At 40.7% G+C, this 16,296-nt stretch overlaps 2 protein-coding genes across 2 annotated transcripts; one reads left to right on the forward strand and one right to left on the reverse strand.

The window, feature by feature from the left end:
* Positions 1-12,500, forward strand: phyhd1 (phytanoyl-CoA dioxygenase domain containing 1). Its single transcript, XM_034123292.1, has 11 exons — positions 1-119; positions 1,265-1,423; positions 2,158-2,233; positions 2,331-2,378; positions 5,902-5,957; positions 6,039-6,101; positions 6,194-6,215; positions 7,336-7,464; positions 7,842-7,958; positions 9,665-9,791; positions 10,593-12,500. The coding sequence occupies exons 1-11, from the start codon at positions 87-89 to the stop codon at positions 10,639-10,641; spliced, it is 879 nt and encodes a 292-aa protein (XP_033979183.1). The 5' UTR covers positions 1-86; the 3' UTR covers positions 10,642-12,500.
* dolk (dolichol kinase) lies at positions 10,892-15,966 on the reverse strand. The gene is made up of 2 exons (XM_034123291.1): positions 15,842-15,966; positions 10,892-14,302 (listed from the first exon to the last, which is right to left on the reverse strand). The coding sequence occupies exon 2, from the start codon at positions 14,297-14,299 to the stop codon at positions 12,602-12,604; it is 1,698 nt and encodes a 565-aa protein (XP_033979182.1). The 5' UTR covers positions 14,300-14,302; positions 15,842-15,966; the 3' UTR covers positions 10,892-12,601.
* Between the last annotated feature and the right edge of the window lie 330 nt (positions 15,967-16,296).

Raw genomic sequence — 16,296 nt, forward strand, 5'->3', positions numbered from 1 at the left:
AGGTCACGTGGTCGGAAATCAGCGACTGCAGGCTGGAGTTTGTCTGGAAGATTCACACAGGAGGGAGATTTCTCCGAGCAGAGAACATGGATTTTATGACAGATCGGGATGTGCAAAAGGTGAGCGTTACATTCAAATAAAAAGTACACAAGGTACAGTGACATGTAGCTCACTTCCATCAAGTACTTTGTCCTTACAGTGTACTTATTCATGCTCACAAACAACTGTAACTTGATTGTATGCAAACAAACGTGTATTTACTTACACCAAGTATACCGACATGTTTCAGTGTTCTGTGTGATGTTCCTGCAGGATTGTGTGTTTATATTCATATAGTTCACGTGACGGCACATTTGAGGCTCATTACATAACCTGCTGCAGCCACAGGTGACCTGTCCTGCTGTGTGAAGCAACAGATCTGCATTTTACAGTAAATCTGCCATTTAGCATTGTAGCATTATACAGCACTTTAAATAAAACGAGTAATGACACCACCAGGACATAACACCAAGATCAAATCAATCTCTTTCCTTTACCAGGTTAGCAAGTTTATAAGAGTCGATGTGTCACAAAGTGCTTCAAACAACAGACATAACATATTATCTAAAGGATTTGAGAATATACACAGTGTATGTTATTCTAAACACGATCGTGTGAAAAACAACTAAATAGTTGATCTTCAGAAAACTATGCACTGATTGTTCTATAAAGTGTCATTCATATGTTGACATTTCAAAATTAGAAGGAAAAAAACCAAGTCACATCCTCTCCAAAAAGAAACCAAAGGACACGTCTCCATTAGTGATCTCCTCATGTGACCACAGCCCATAGTGAATACACTGGATGACTGCTATGACCTGTCTGTAGTGTTGTAGTTCATCTATTGCATATTTGTTTAGGTAAACGCTACAAGTATATAATGATATCATGGAATATGATGCAGATTAAACTAGCAAACATATACACACATTAACACCATTATATTACAGTAAACACTGACAGGGGACACTTTACCGCACATTGACTACTTTTATTTTTCATACACTGAGCTGATAATACTTTTACTTTAATAAGTGAATGAATCCAGGACTTTCACTGGACTTGTTAAAAGCTCTTTGTGCATGATCCATGGATTTATTTTATTGTATTCATATATTGTTTTAGTAGTCTCATATTCTGTACACAGTACACACTGTAAAGCCCCCTGAGACTAATGTAACATGTGTGATATTGGGCTATATAAATAAACTGAGATTGACTGCAGTACCTGGAGGAGGGGTACGTGGTTCTGGACGGGCTGCTGACCCCCCAGGAGTGTGATGAGCTGAGGCAGAGGATGGGGGACATGGTGGAGGAGATGGACGTCCCCCAGCACTGCCGCACCACCTTCTCCACCAACCACGACGAGCAGCTCAAAACTCAGGTGACTCACCTTTCAATCTGTTACATTGTTTATTAGTTTACCATTGACTAAGCCACAAGGAAGGGTTGGTTATTTCAAATTATCGGGTTTTTATTTTAGATATTTGTTTCATTAATGTTTATTTATTTGATGTTATATCATTTATTTATGGTATTTTATTTTACTTTTAAAATACTTTATATTATATTATTATTATTATTATATTATATTATTATATTTTACTTTTACTTACTTACACTTGTTTGTGTTTATATATGTTTAAAGGCATGCTTTTATTATTTTTATTTTTTTATTATTGTATTTGTATAATCTTAAAGTGGGAGCAGGGATGGGGTTAAAATGTAAATGAATAAACATAAATAGGCCCTGGATGTTTATTACAAGACATTATAATATATGACATTGTAATACATTTATATATATTTATATATACAAAAGCATCTGCTCAGAGCCATAGATAAGTCATAAACTGTGTCAAAATATGACATATTTATCCCACTGTTTGTCTTCTACATGCTTTCCATCATATTGCACTAACAGATGCAGGTAAGGTTCACACTGATGTTTCTCAGCTGCAGAACCTGAGTGTGTCTGTAGCCCCCCCCCCCCCTTATTGTCCCTCCTCTCAGGCTAGTGGCAAACACACGGTCCACAGTGTATTCAGTGTTTTCAGTGTCAATGTCTGAACTCCCCCCCCCTGTATCAGATGACTGACGTTAACCTTTGACCTGCAGGGAAACGCAGACTATTTCATCACCAGTGGAGACAAGATCCGCTTTTTCTTTGAGAAAGGAGTTTTTGACGACAAAGGTGAGCTCTATTTGGAGTTCTCTCCTGCCTCTACTGAATGTTTTCTGTATCACCAAACGCCACATTAGATGGGTGAAGCTTTTTTCTTGTCTTGCAGGGGACTTCATCGTACCAAAACAAAGGTCGCTAAATAAAGTCGGACATGGTGAGATTACTAAAATTAGATGTCCAAACATCATGCAGAGCTTTTAACAAGTCCAGTGAAAGTCCTCCAATCATTTACTTATTTAAAGGTCCCATGTCATGGCCATTTCTACTGATCATAATTCCATTGTTGAGGTCTACTAGAATAGATTTATATTGTGCAATTTTCCAAAATCACATTGGTCTCTCATACAGCATCTCTGTATAGTATGTGTATTCACTCTCTGTCCTAAACGCCTTGTTGGAGCTCCTGCCCCCCCCCTCCCTGTGAGCCCAGTGTGCTCTGATTGGTCGGGACGTTGCGAGGCTCGTTGCTGCTGCGAGCTGCTGCGAGGAGCGGACAGGTTTCCGGGTCGGCGATACAGCGAGAACAAGCCAAACTCATCCTGAGCACACACAAACACTCACAGCCGAAGTAAAAACAATAAGTGTGGCTTGATATTGAGTAAGAAAAAGGTTTATAACGCTGTGAGAATGGGTCTGCAGAGAGCATTTCTCCGCCATCCCAACTCGTCTATTACCAGCGTTCAGGGAGCTCTATGCAAGTCAATGGGGACTCCCTGTTAGTTAGCCAAGGGATCCTGGTGTGTGAGGTGCTCCGCGGATTGGTCCATTTGGGCCAATCCGGTCATTTGTTGTTGATTTGGGTGTTCACACGTCAACCCAGGAAGAAAACAATGGAAAATGAGAAATCTCCAACGAGGCGTTCTGGGACAGCAGAGACAGGTCTTTTCTGTGTTAGAGTTTTACTCGCTACAGGGTGTACTTTGAGGGTTTGTGACTCTGCACACCGTTTACATGCAGAAAAACCTTCATAACACACAAGGGGACGCGTAATAACCGGAAAAGCATGACATGGGCCCTTTAAGTAAAAGTATTACCAGCTAAGTGTTTGAAGACAAAAAAAGTAGTCAATGTGTGCGGTAAAATGTCCCCTGTCAGTGTTTTACTGTAATATATGGTGTTAATCCTACAGCTGTGTTAATGTGTATGTTTATATACTTACTGTTTAATCTGCAGCATTGCATCATACTCCTGAGATCATCATATACTTGTAGCGTGTACCTACACATTTGTATAGCTTTGAAAAAAGATCTTGTTTTTCCCAGTCACTTCAGTTTATCAGAAGCATTCTAAATCTCCAGGGCCCAGGAGTTCAAACACTTTTAATCCCTATCTGACAGAGATGGAGTACTCGAGTCCTGGACTCGGACTCGAGTCGGACTCGAGTGCCGATTTTCGGGACTCGTGACTCGACTCGGACTCCCGCACTGATTGACGCGACTCGGACTTGGACTCGTGAATTCTCGCGCACGATGACTTGGACTCGGACTCGGACTCGTGAATTATCGCGTACGCTGACTTGGACTCGGACTCGGACTCGTGAATTTTTTCCCCCATGATGACTCGGACTCGACTTGTACATTGACGCTCCGACTTGGACTCGGACTCGGACTCGAGCAAGTTTTCTATGGAGTCTGATGTCCTCTATCCTGGCGTGTGCACCGGCTGCGAGGCGAGTTCACGTACTGGGCCCCGCTATTCCAGTCTAAAGATGTCTAGAGACACACCCCGCATCGTGCTGTATGCTTTCACACATTCTGCTTCCACATTGGAAAAGAGCAGCGCAAAATGCTCTATGTGGAAACAATATTGAAGAGAAGGCTCCGTAACACATTACTCTAAACATCGAGTTCAGACATATAGGCTGTCTTGAACACTATCATCAGAGTAAAGTGATCTAATCAATAAATAAAGATTCAGCCGATAACACGAAAGCATATGGCTACTTAACATGCAGAATGACGTCATTTTGCATGCTAAGTAGCCATGTGCTTTCTGGGGCTAAATCTTTATCAGTAAACCGATTTAACCGGTAAAAGTTCCTTCAAAATAAGAGTCCCGATCTTATTACTATCAAAATAAAAGTGCAAAACGAAAACTTTACCATAGGAAAATATTGGCATACAAATATAATCACTTCTCTAAAAGGTAACTCATTTTAAACATAGTTTATATATAATAATAATAATAATAATATTAATATTAGTAATAAGCTTTATATTTGTATAGCACCTATTACAAGAATTGTAGCCAAACTGGCTTCACAGCAGTTCAATAGACAGATTAGTATAACATGACAGGATAAAAGCAATGTAGAGGAGCAGCTACATTTCAACACATATATCCACGAAGATTAATACATGAAGACTTGTGACTCGGACTTGACTTGGACTCTTCTTAGGTGACTCGGACTTGGACTCGGACTCGAACACAGGTAATGATGACTCGGACTCGGACTTGACTCGGACACTCCTTGGGTGACTCGGACTTGGACTCGGACTCGAACACAGGTAATGATGACTCGGACTCGGACTCGACTCGGACATTCCTTGGGTGACTCGGACTTGGACTCGGACTCGACTACGACTCTCCCTTGGTGACTCGGACTTGGACTCGGACTCGAAGAGTGGTGACTCGAGAGTGACTTGGACTCGTGAATTGGTGACTTGACTACAACACTGCTATCTGATCAGATCAGATTTTGAAATCCCATTTTTTGTGATCCAGGATCAGACAAGTCGGCCAGATTTTGTCCCTGTAGTTCAAAGCAATTCAGGATAGGATCACCCTGATCCAGATTACGACTTTTCAAGATTACTAGATCCTGAATATCAGTGCTTTAATCCTGCCGATCTCCATCTAGTGGATATGAAAAATAAGGAAGACAAGAGACCACATTGCAGAGACATCTATTGTCCGCAATTACTTTTGAAAGGTGATGACAGATGATGGACTTTTTTTTTGTTGAAGATATTTTTTCTTTAATCTAAATTGCATTTGTGATTGACAATCTTTGTTGTGATACTTTTATGAGCATACACATTTATGTCATCAACATTTGGTTGAAAGCAAAATAGGCCATCTCAAACGTGAGCAAAAATGGAAAAATAAAATGTATTTCCCATGAAGGCTAAAAATGGTGTATTATTTCAGTTAACAAACTTTGCCATCTTATTTAAATTGAAACATATTTTTAAATCAATTGTACAGTACATTTAGCTCTGGTAATCCACTGGAGATCCACCCCTCTGGTGGGATCAGGATAATCCAGTTTTTTGGGATCAAACTGATCCCAATCCTGTGTTGTCGGTTTAAACTACCCGTTTTGAAGATTTGATCCAGATTAAAGCTTGGATTGGATTTCCTGATCTGATCGGATATCAAAGTGATCCTAATCCTGTTTTTTGGTTTTGAACTACCCAAAATCCAAATCTGATTTGATCAGATAGGGATTACAAATTTTGAACTCCTGGGCCCTGGAGATACATGATTCTTTACTGGACAGGGATAAACATTTTGAATCTTAAATCTGACTAAAGCTTTCACATAACTGTGCAGTAGAAAAGTACAATATATCCTTAAGATGTGTTGGAGTAGAAGTGATATAAAACTGAATTACTAAAGTAAAACAATCTCAAATTTGTCAAACATTAATACCTAATCCCAGTTTTTGTCTTTAGCACTGCATGCCTATGAGCCGTTGTACAAAAAGGTGACACATTCACCCAAAGTCCAGGTGAGTGAGCCGTTGAATATCAGAGAATAATGCTGAGTCCCTGAATAACTCACATTGAATACATAATGCATTTGATCTCAGGGCTTAGCGAAGAAGCTGGGCCTCATCAGTCCTGTGATACTGCAGAGCATGTTCATCTTCAAGGTAACACATTCAATATGAAGGAAATGTCTTGTTTACATTATGCTGTGTGTGTAGTTAAAGATATCCATATATGTTCCTTCTCTCTCCCGCAGCAACCAGGGATTGGTGGAGAAGGTAAGCTGATTTAGTTTTTTAAATGTTAAAATAGTTTTTCTTTACCACTGTTTTCCATAGATATTTAAAGATATTATAATATTGTATTTCTGCATCTCTTGCAGAATCTGCTGTAATATCAATACATTGTGTGTTAACAATTTAAACTGAGATGTGCTTTATAAATAAACGTACCTTGCCTTGTGAGTTAAAGGTAGGGTATGTAATTCACTTCAGAAACACTTTTTGTTATATTCCATGGAATGCTCTTAACATCCCGATAGCAATGAATATCTTAAGTGCTTTGACAAAAAATCCATAAAAAATGTCATCTGTGGAAGCCGTAGTACTGTAAAAAGCACGACCAATCATTTTAGCCGGCCCGGCTAAAATAACTGGATGGCCTACCTGCCTGTCAGCCTTCCATCTGTGCACAAACTTATCTCGTGCCCTCATTGGTCATGTGCGCGTTCGTGTGTGTTGGAGGAGGGGCTCTGTAAGGAAGTGGCAGATTTTTTCCGGCTGTGTATTTTCAAATTCTAGCACACTCGAGCTGGTTTCTCCAAAATTACCTACCCTACCTTTAATGCAATAGGTCAGTGGATCCCGACAGGGGGTATGGGACCCCTAGGGGAACTTGAGGGGATTGCAGGGGGTACGTAGAAAGATTAGGAATTGCAATTTATTTCCACACAAAAAAACACTTTTAATCAATTTTCCTAATCCTGGTGTCCGGCCTGGCTCTGCGTCTGAGACTATGGTCTGAGAGGAACAGCTCCTGCTCTCAGGATGGTGTTGATGGTGATTGTCTAGCACTTTTTATTTTTGAAAGACCAGCAGGCTCAAGTGTCTCATTAAAAGTCTAGTGACTTAATCAAATATGTTAAACTGCTAGAAGTGAGACTTAATATTATTATTTTTCTTTCACTCACAATAAGTGTTAATGTCCAGTTTAAATGCATTTGTATTAAGGTATTTTCATTTGGGAGCAGTTGGGTTGAATAGGGTTACAAAGGGTTTAAACATGTAGGTGAATGATCAAAGAGGAGTGAGGGGGTTCTTTTAGAATGGAGACCGGCTCGAGGGGTACATGAGACACAAAAGGGTGGGAACCACTACAATAGACTGTGTTTTTTTAAAGTGACGCCACATCAAGATGCTACCTTTCTGTACACGGAGCCTCTGGGCAGAGTGACGGGTCTGTGGATCGCTCTGGAAGACGCCACCGAGAACAACGGCTGCCTGTGGTTCATCCCGCGCTCTCACAACAGTAAGACTACCTTTCATTTACATTGTGAGGAAATGAACCATTAACTGGGGAAACAAAAACAGAGGAGGGATCCCACTCCCGGGCCAAACAGACCCGGAATAGATGTTATGTGTACAGAATAAACATTGAGTAAAATAACAACATAGACAATCCATATGACAATAATTGAATGTGTGAACAAATGGGTTCAGCAGGATGTGAAAGAGATTCAAGGTGCTGCCACGATGACTTCATTCTGGATTGTTAGGGATGTTGTTTGAGGCACTTATTTCTCTTCTCAATATCTATCTCAAATTGAGTTTCCAAAGGATGCATCAACTGACTAAATAGCTGACTCTATTGATGTTGTATGTAATAGTTTCTAATTGTTTTTGCAGGTGGTATATCTCGGCGTATGGTGCGTACCCCTAAAGGCACGTATCCCATGACTGACTTCACCGGGCGAGAGCAGACCTACGATGAACAGAAGTTTCTCGTTGCTCCTGTTAAGAAAGGTAAGCCACTTTTGTTTTTAACCCTTGTGTGGTGTTCATATTTGTGTTACTCAGCCAGTGTTCGTGGGTCTGGTGGACCCGCTGCTTTTTTGGCCTTCAATTCAACACAATCAAACTATTTGATGTTCAAAATACTCAACAGATGTTTACTTCATCCCAATTACAAGCAATATAAACAGTATATATGGTTCATATTTGCCCTTTTACATTTGTTAGATCACATTAATGAATTCAAGTGCTTCTTGTTTTTCTGCCCACTGACCGGCTGGTCCTGTGGCTCGTCTTTTTAGTAACTAGCTGATCCTCTTCTTCAAAGTCACTGTCAGACTCAGAATTCTCAGAAATGTGATCCTCACATTCTGAAGCCTCTTCCTCTTCCTCTACATCATCATCAAATGGTTCTCTCTCTTCCAGAATCATTTGCAAGCCCCTCTGAGCAGAGAATCTTTTGGCCATCTTGATCAGCTGTGATAAGGACCCAAACTAGCGAAGCTTTATTTATTGTGTCTTGCCCCAAATGTGCAGCTGGGAAAGGTTGCCAAAAAACACCATATAGTCTCTTTCTATACATTGTCATCGTATTTGAAAAATGTAATGAATCAACTTAATCTAAAAATGAATATGTAACTATTTAAATATGCAATATGCATGTGATGAAGGCTGTTGAACTGGATTTGCTTGATTTCATTAGCCTCATCCCAATACCCCTCCTCGACTCCTCTCTTCCCCTCCTCCGGGACTTGACCCGGAAATCGATCAAGACACGCCATTTTGAAGGACGTCCCAATAGCTGAAATGCACACGGAGGAGTCGAGGAGGGGTGAGGGAGGAGGGGTGCAGGAGGAGACGAAAGGGAGGATACACGAGAGCAGACTACGCGGAAGTGTTTTCACTACTCGCGTATAAAAGCCCCGCCCCCACCTTCACAGCTGGTCGATTTCAACACAGGAAAACGGAGAACTGGAAGAATGAGTGGGAAAGCGTCACATAAATGTATAAGTGCTCACAGCTCCGTGGGAATTATTATGTGCAATTCATTTCTTAAGGTTATACTAACAATTTAAGTCATGTTTAATGATCTTGAATGTCACTAAAACATAGCTATTAAGAAAGCTATTTCATAAATGGCTAGATCTTGATAAATAACAATTATTTGTTTTGTTTTGTGTTAAGATATTCAGGAGTTAAATTATTTAAAATGCACAGTCCTGAATGTGGGTTTCTGGTGAATGTGGGGATCTACAGGACACACATTTTCAGAGTAAAGGCTTTCACATTATTATAATTATAATTTTATTGAAATGTACATTTTACACCAAAACAGAGCACAAAAGCAGGACCAACCATCATACATTGAATTCCTTGACTAAAAAGAGAAAGATTCATCATTTAAATACATATTTAACAACAAATGGGCCGGTTCTAAAGGTTATTCAGTTAAACCCAATGAGAGGGGATACAGCTGTGCACATGTCATCATTAACAGACGTCGTTTAAGAGTGACGTTTGAGTGAACGAGGACATCCCAATTAATACCTGAGGACTCCTCTGTCCTCGCGTCACCTCCTCGTGTCTCTCGCTCGCATCTTACGGAGGCGGAGCTAAGACGCAAGGAAGGGACGCGAGTGAGGGAAAGGAGGAGTCGAGGAGGGGTATTGAGACGAGGCTAGTGTGAACCGTGTGCCTCCTCTTCTCTCCGGCTCCAGGAAGTGTGGTCCTGATCGACGGGGAGGTGGTGCACCGCAGCGCTGAGAACACCTCGGAGGATTCCCGTCACGTCTACACCTTCCACATCATGGAGAGCCAGGACACCCGCTGGAACCCCGACAACTGGTGAGAGCCCGCTGCGTCCTTCTGTAGCACACGTTGGTCCTCTAGAGAGCAGATCGCTGTCACAGTTTCACATTATAAAATATGAGTTCATAAACTGAAACATTGAAAACACAACCCTCCGAATTTTGCACATTGCACGTTATTAGTGCTCATATTTTATTAGTAGATTTGTTTACGGGTATATCTATATTTCATCCATATTCCATATAAATAGTGTTATATTTTAATGTTATTAGAGTTTTCTTTAAATCGTTTTTTTATCCTAGTTTGATTTGATGGTTCTTTTCTAACAATCAATCTTCTTTAACTGTGTATGTATGCATCGTATGCAAGGCAGATTCCTCTATGTGTATACTTCTAATAACAATAAACCTGATTCTGATCTTTAGGAGGTGTGATGTGTTTGAATCAGAATTGTAACTTTGCCAAAAATATATACTTTTAAACATCCATTTTGTAATTGCAGTGGGATTTTCTTGTCTTATCAATTCTCCTTCACATCTTTTTATATCTTTGACGTTTTCAATTAATAATACATTTCAAAATAATAATAATAATAATGTCAAAGAAAATGGTTAAAAGATGCGTTTCTGTACATTATTTTCACTACCGTTTGGCTAGCCCAAGAAAAGACATGGCTGCCTGTGTTAAGGGTGTGTTTGCAAAGGAGGATCAACATTTCAGAGTGACCTTGCAAATGCTTCTAAATGAAACGTTTGAATGATAAGAGGAGGAAGGTTGTGTTCTCACTAAGTCTGAAATGTCTCCACTTGTCATGCTTCCATCTGTTTGTCTTCAAAGGCTGCAGCCCACTGAAGAGCTCCCGTTCCCGCAGCTCTACACTAAATGATGACATGTTGGGCTGCAGTTCATGGACAGACCTGAAGGAGGCACCAACACGTTTGAACCACAGATAAGAGACATTTCTCTGAAGCTACAGTACATGAAGGCTGCTTTCAGGCAAAGTCACAACTGAATCAATGGTGACTCACATCTTTTTAAATAGGACGTTTTTGTAAAAATGAATTTGAGATAACGTTTCTAACAGCTGACATTTAGGTCTACTTTTATTCAGCAAATCAAACATTGTCAAATGTGTGTCAAAACAAGACGGTAGATTCCTTTTTATTTTTATTTTGCAGACAACAGTAAGCATTGCTATTTTCAAGTATGTTCATGTTAAGATGAAATGAAAAAAAAAAAAATGTATTTTTGACTGGATTATCAATCACAACATTCAAACCTTTTTTGTCCATTTTAAAATTAAACTGTGAAACCAAAAGACGTGTGTGTGTTCTCTCACCGTCAGTCACACAGGTCCTTCTCTTTTCTCAAATGTACTAAAATAGGAGACATAACAATTGTATCTACCTTTTTGATGCACTCAACATGCAATATTACATAAGAAATGTAAGGATGATGTAAAAGTAACAGTAGTATCATGCTAATAAATAAAAAAACACCAAATAACTTTTACAGATGATCAAATACCATAAGGCTGTAAATGAATTCATGCTGAAAACATGTTTCAGGTTATAATCTGAAGCATCCTCATCCAAAACGATGAGATTAAACCTGACGAGGATATGTATGTAAAGCATAATGAAAGTTGCTAAAAAGAAAAAGGCCTTTGTACATCATTTTTGACCAAAGCACATCTACAAACTCCGACAATATGCAAGGTTTGAAGGCTCAGTCTCAGAGGAAATATTTATATTAAGTGTACCTTTAAATGGGTCCCATCAAACCTCAAAGAAAACCATACTGCAGAATACCTGTGTACATGTTACAGTACTGATATCACATTAGTGTCATGCAAGAGCAAAGTAGATTTCTGCCGTATTGAAGTATAAATCAGCCCTTATAAAGAGAGGGGCTGCCATGCGTTCATCTACATAATGTGTGATAGAAAATATACTTCTTAAGGCAAATACTCTCAGCAGTATTCCTTCATATTGCCGTCGGGGAGACAAAATAACATTAAGAAAAAGACTACGCTAACTTTAAATAATGTTCTTCAAAGGCAATACAAAGGTATCCATTAGCAAAAGGGGAACAAGATATTGATCATTGGTGATTCGTAATGTGCCGCTAGCAGCATCTGTACCGTCCAGAAGTGTTTAAGGAAATTTTTCCCACTTTGCTAATCCCCTGTTGCATAATTCAGGAGGTTTGGTGTCATTTATTCTGCAATGCTCGTCTTATTCCTTAAAGTAACTGGTATAGAAATGACTTGTGATGTGAGGGCCGCAGATTCTAATGTCACGGGAGACCTGATAGGAAAGTGAGAACACTCAAATGTATCTCGTTATTCATTCTCTTCGTCTGATCCAAATGCTTTTCTCCCATTGAACAGATAAAAAAAAAGGACGGGTACAAACAAATCTACGGTTCTTGTTCCTTATCTGTGAAAAAAGGTGGTGGAAATGTTTCGCCACAGAACCTTTTTTTCCAGCTGATAAATATTGTTTTTTTAGAACTTCAGAAAGATTTGTACTGGTCCTTAAATCATAAAGACAGGAGCAACTGATTAAAAATGGATCGCCAAAACGTTTCTCATTTTCCTATCAGCTCTTTACTATTGAATTATTTCGTGCCCCATTTGTTTGTTGACATTACATTTATCCGGCTGTCAGTCCGTTACCTTTCTTTTCTTGTGCTGATCAGTCAACTGATAAAGGGATTTCTGTTACTAAATTAATATCTTTCCAAATTTCTCAAACTTTCCCCCCCCAAATCATCTTCCTTTCTCCCCCTGGAAAGAGCTGAGGAGAGCAGGAAGAGTCTGTTTTTGTTTCTCATCTCTCCCATCAAAGCTGCAGCAGGATGAAGAGGTAGAGGGGGAGGAGGAGGTTGTCTATTTGGGAGGTGTAGGCTTCCAGCATGGCCACCAGAGAGATGGAGCCCACGATCCAGGAGTAGGTGGAGTTCAGATTGATGCTCCCGTCGAAGATAAGGAACATGGCCACGGCGATAATCTGGGCAAAAATAGACGTCGCAGTTCCCTCCATGGTTTTCTTAGTGCCGGGCCAACGGATCTCTCCCATGGTGCTCCCGAAAATAGACGCCACCGTGTCCCCCACCCCGACAGCCAAAACCCCGGCGTAAGGCACCAGGCCTCCTGCCCCGGGGAGGACCCCATGTGGAGCACAGGGTCCTGGGAACAACCATAAGGGTAGAGACATGCCTATCAGCAGGTAAACATGGGTCAGGATAAGAGGCCCTGAGTCCCGCTCATCGAGGAACAAAGTGAGGAGCTGCCTGAGGAGCTGACCGAACGGCATGATCCGGAAATAACGCACGTACTCCAGGAACAAGAAAACCGCCAAGCAGCCCACAGACGCCACGTGGAGCAGCTGCCTGTCGTAGATCAGCCCAGGAACATACGTAGCCACCACGATGAGATGGAAGTACTTCCGCACAATCGTCGAGGCCTGGTGTTTCTTGGACCCGGATTGGCGCTGGTAGTTCTGGTGCAGCACAACGCAAGTGGCCACGGCAACCAGAAAGAGCCAGTACCCGAGCAGACACAGCCTTCTGTCGTTCAAAGTCACAAAGTCCAGCAGCCACATGAGCGGATGCCTGCCGATGAACAAGGAGAGCCACGGCATGAGGATCCCCAGACCCAGGACGGCGGTCATCATGTGGAAGAAAAGTGACGACACCCAGGTTTCCGACTCCATGAAGCAGAAGAGCAGGGCGAAGAAAACCCCCAGCAGCAGAGAGCCTACAACAATAACTGGCAGGAAGTAGTTCACAGGATCACCTTTGACCTCTGCAAGGTTCAGGGAGCGCTTGATGAGCTGGTTGACGATTAAACTGATTCCCCCGACGATAAGGAGCGCCTCGCCGGGGGTGAAGCTGCGAGGCAGGAGGTAAAGCACAATCAGGCTGAGATAAACGAAGATCAGAAGCACCTCCAAGACCTCGATGACCTCTGAAACGGTCAGCGTCTGTTTGGTGGTGTAGAGGATGGCACTTCCTGCCATACCCGCGATCACGCACGTGTTTGTGGGTACTGGTCTGGTGATTCCCAGTGCGATCAGGGACAGAAACAGAGCGAGCATCATCCCAGTAATGGTAACCACCATGGAGAAGCGTTCAAAGTAGACGTTCCCCGAGGCAGAGCACTTTTCCTTCAGCACCAGGCCCAGCAGAGGCATCACCATGGAGGCCGGCACGATGCCGCTGTTTGCCGAGGGGCGAAACTGGAACACGGCGCCTCCCGCTCGGAGAAGACGGTCCCATTTGTGCTGCACGTAGAACGCCTGGATGAAGAGGGCCACGATGCACCAGGAGTGCTGGTTCCACACGGCCGTGTGGACGCACAGCACCATGGCCAGAACCACGGCAGACTCCACGTACGCCGGGTTGATCTGCATGGCTGCAGGGGGGGGAGGAGAGGAGAGAGGGAGGGAGGGAGGGTCTGGAACAGATGGCCTGCAACATTGAAGGCCTTCTTCGGTCACTTCCTCTCGCTGACACATCATATGGCAGCTATTTTTCATTTGCTAAGGATAGAAAAGAGGGGGAAATATAAATCAGTGAGGTTCCATTTATTGGTACAGGATGTACGATACGGTACATCTGGTGACGTAAACAATTCATGTCTGATTTCTTTTCTTATTCATATAATAATAATCAGAACCAGAATACCTTTATTTGTCTCACAGAGGGGGGGCTTACATTGTTACAGGGAAAGTAAAGCGTTATAAAAAAGTATAATTAAGAGGCATGCATAAAATATTAAAGATACAAATAGAAATAACACAAAATACAATTTCCAAAAATACACATCCATGGATGGACAACAAAAAGTACTAGTAACAGTATTTTTTTGTAGAAGGTATAAAGTAGTGTGATAGCAGCCAGGTAACAGTAGTAAAAGTGGAAGTATATATATATATATATATATATATATATATATATATATATATAGATATATATATATATATATATATATATATATATATATATATATATATATATATATATATATATATATATATATATATATATATATATATACACGTATATATATATATATATATATATATATACACGTATATATATATATATATACCGTGTATCTCTCTCTCTATATCTATATCTATATCTCTACGTCTCTATCTATCTCTCCGTCTCTATATATCTCTATATATATATATATATATATATATATATATACGTATATACGTATATCGCAGTTATTTACAGATTTATTACAGTAGTTGAGTTGTCTAAGATATAGGAGCCAGTAATAATAATAATGATTATAATATGTGTAATAAACAGGACAGTAGCTATTGGTTTCATCTGAATGTGAGACTACAAATTGACATTATTCACCAACTATCATTTTATGATCCGTTTCTCCATGAGTCATCATCCTATCCTTAAAGTGAACCTTGCTCCTGCTTTATCTGCTTTCTGCCATGAACTATGGCCACACTGAACATTCAACCAGACAGTGTGAAATTCACACACATGGTATGAATGAGGCCCCAGGAGAAATGCATGGTCTTTCTAAGCTGTATTTGTTGTAATGGTTGCAAACTTGCTAATTTGGTTATTGTATGTCTCTTTGTGGTCATTTTGCGTTCATTTCTGGTTGTATACTGTCTTTTTCTGGTTGTTTTGTGTCTTGTTATGATAATTTTCGTAGTGTTGCGTCTCATTCTGACTTGTGCCCATACCAGGCAATAACATTACATTTAAGCAGGGCTCTGGCCCAGGGGCCCACAAACCAGGTCAAACACCCGTCCATACGTTGAATGGTCTTCCACCTGGGCTAAATCATCTATGAAGGTCTTGTAAACAGCACATAAGACGGACACACTGAAATATCCTCCAGTCATTCGTAACATCCATGCTAATAAAGCCCCGCTAGCCCTCAGCAAAGGGAGAAACTCGTCCACTCGGCGAGCCAAGGATGCTGCAACCTCGCTCAGAGAAAAACAGCAGAGTTATCAGAACGACACAGAGGCGTTTACAACCACCGCTGCAGGGCGGGAAATAAAACCAACGTTCACGAAGACGAGCATACGTACCTCATAGGTGGAGGGATATCTGGACGAAGGAGCGGGGTTACACGAGCCGGCGCCGTCCTTTTACCAGATGTATTTCCTTTGTCAGCTGTCTGCTCTCACACGCAGAAGGAAGGGGCCATATTTGACAGCCGGGTCACGTGATGCAGCAGCCGTAAAAATATCTCTTAAAGGCCTGGTTTTCTTTGTTTTTAATGTGTGTGTTTATTTTATTAAATCAATTGTTTGAATATTGTGATTTTAAGAAAGCGCATACTGTGAATTGTATCTATCAAAAATATATAGTTTTTAATAACATTTGTTTTATTCCTGAATTGTACAGGTTTTACAGGTTTCTTGTGCTTTTTATTGTTTTATTTCTGTATTTAAAAAATATGATTACCTATTGTTGTTATTCTTATTATGATTATATTATTATTATTATTATTATTTTATTTTGTATTTACCATGATCTTTCT

Source organism: Trematomus bernacchii, unplaced genomic scaffold, assembly GCF_902827165.1.
Source record: "Trematomus bernacchii unplaced genomic scaffold, fTreBer1.1, whole genome shotgun sequence".
In the NCBI taxonomy this organism is placed as follows: Eukaryota; Metazoa; Chordata; class Actinopteri; order Perciformes; family Nototheniidae; genus Trematomus; species Trematomus bernacchii.

Excerpts from the sequence above, each read along its gene's own strand:
- phyhd1 (XM_034123292.1), top strand. The coding sequence starts at position 87 with ATGGATTTTATGACAGATCGGGATGTGCAAAAG. Across the intron at positions 7,465-7,841 it reads CATCCCGCGCTCTCACAACA|GTGGTATATCTCGGCGTATG; the intron begins GTAAGACTACCT and ends TTGTTTTTGCAG. Across the intron at positions 7,959-9,664 it reads CGTTGCTCCTGTTAAGAAAG|GAAGTGTGGTCCTGATCGAC; the intron begins GTAAGCCACTTT and ends CTCCGGCTCCAG.
- dolk (XM_034123291.1), bottom strand. The coding sequence starts at position 14,299 with ATGAAAAATAGCTGCCATATGATGTGTCAGCGAGAGGAAGTGACCGAA.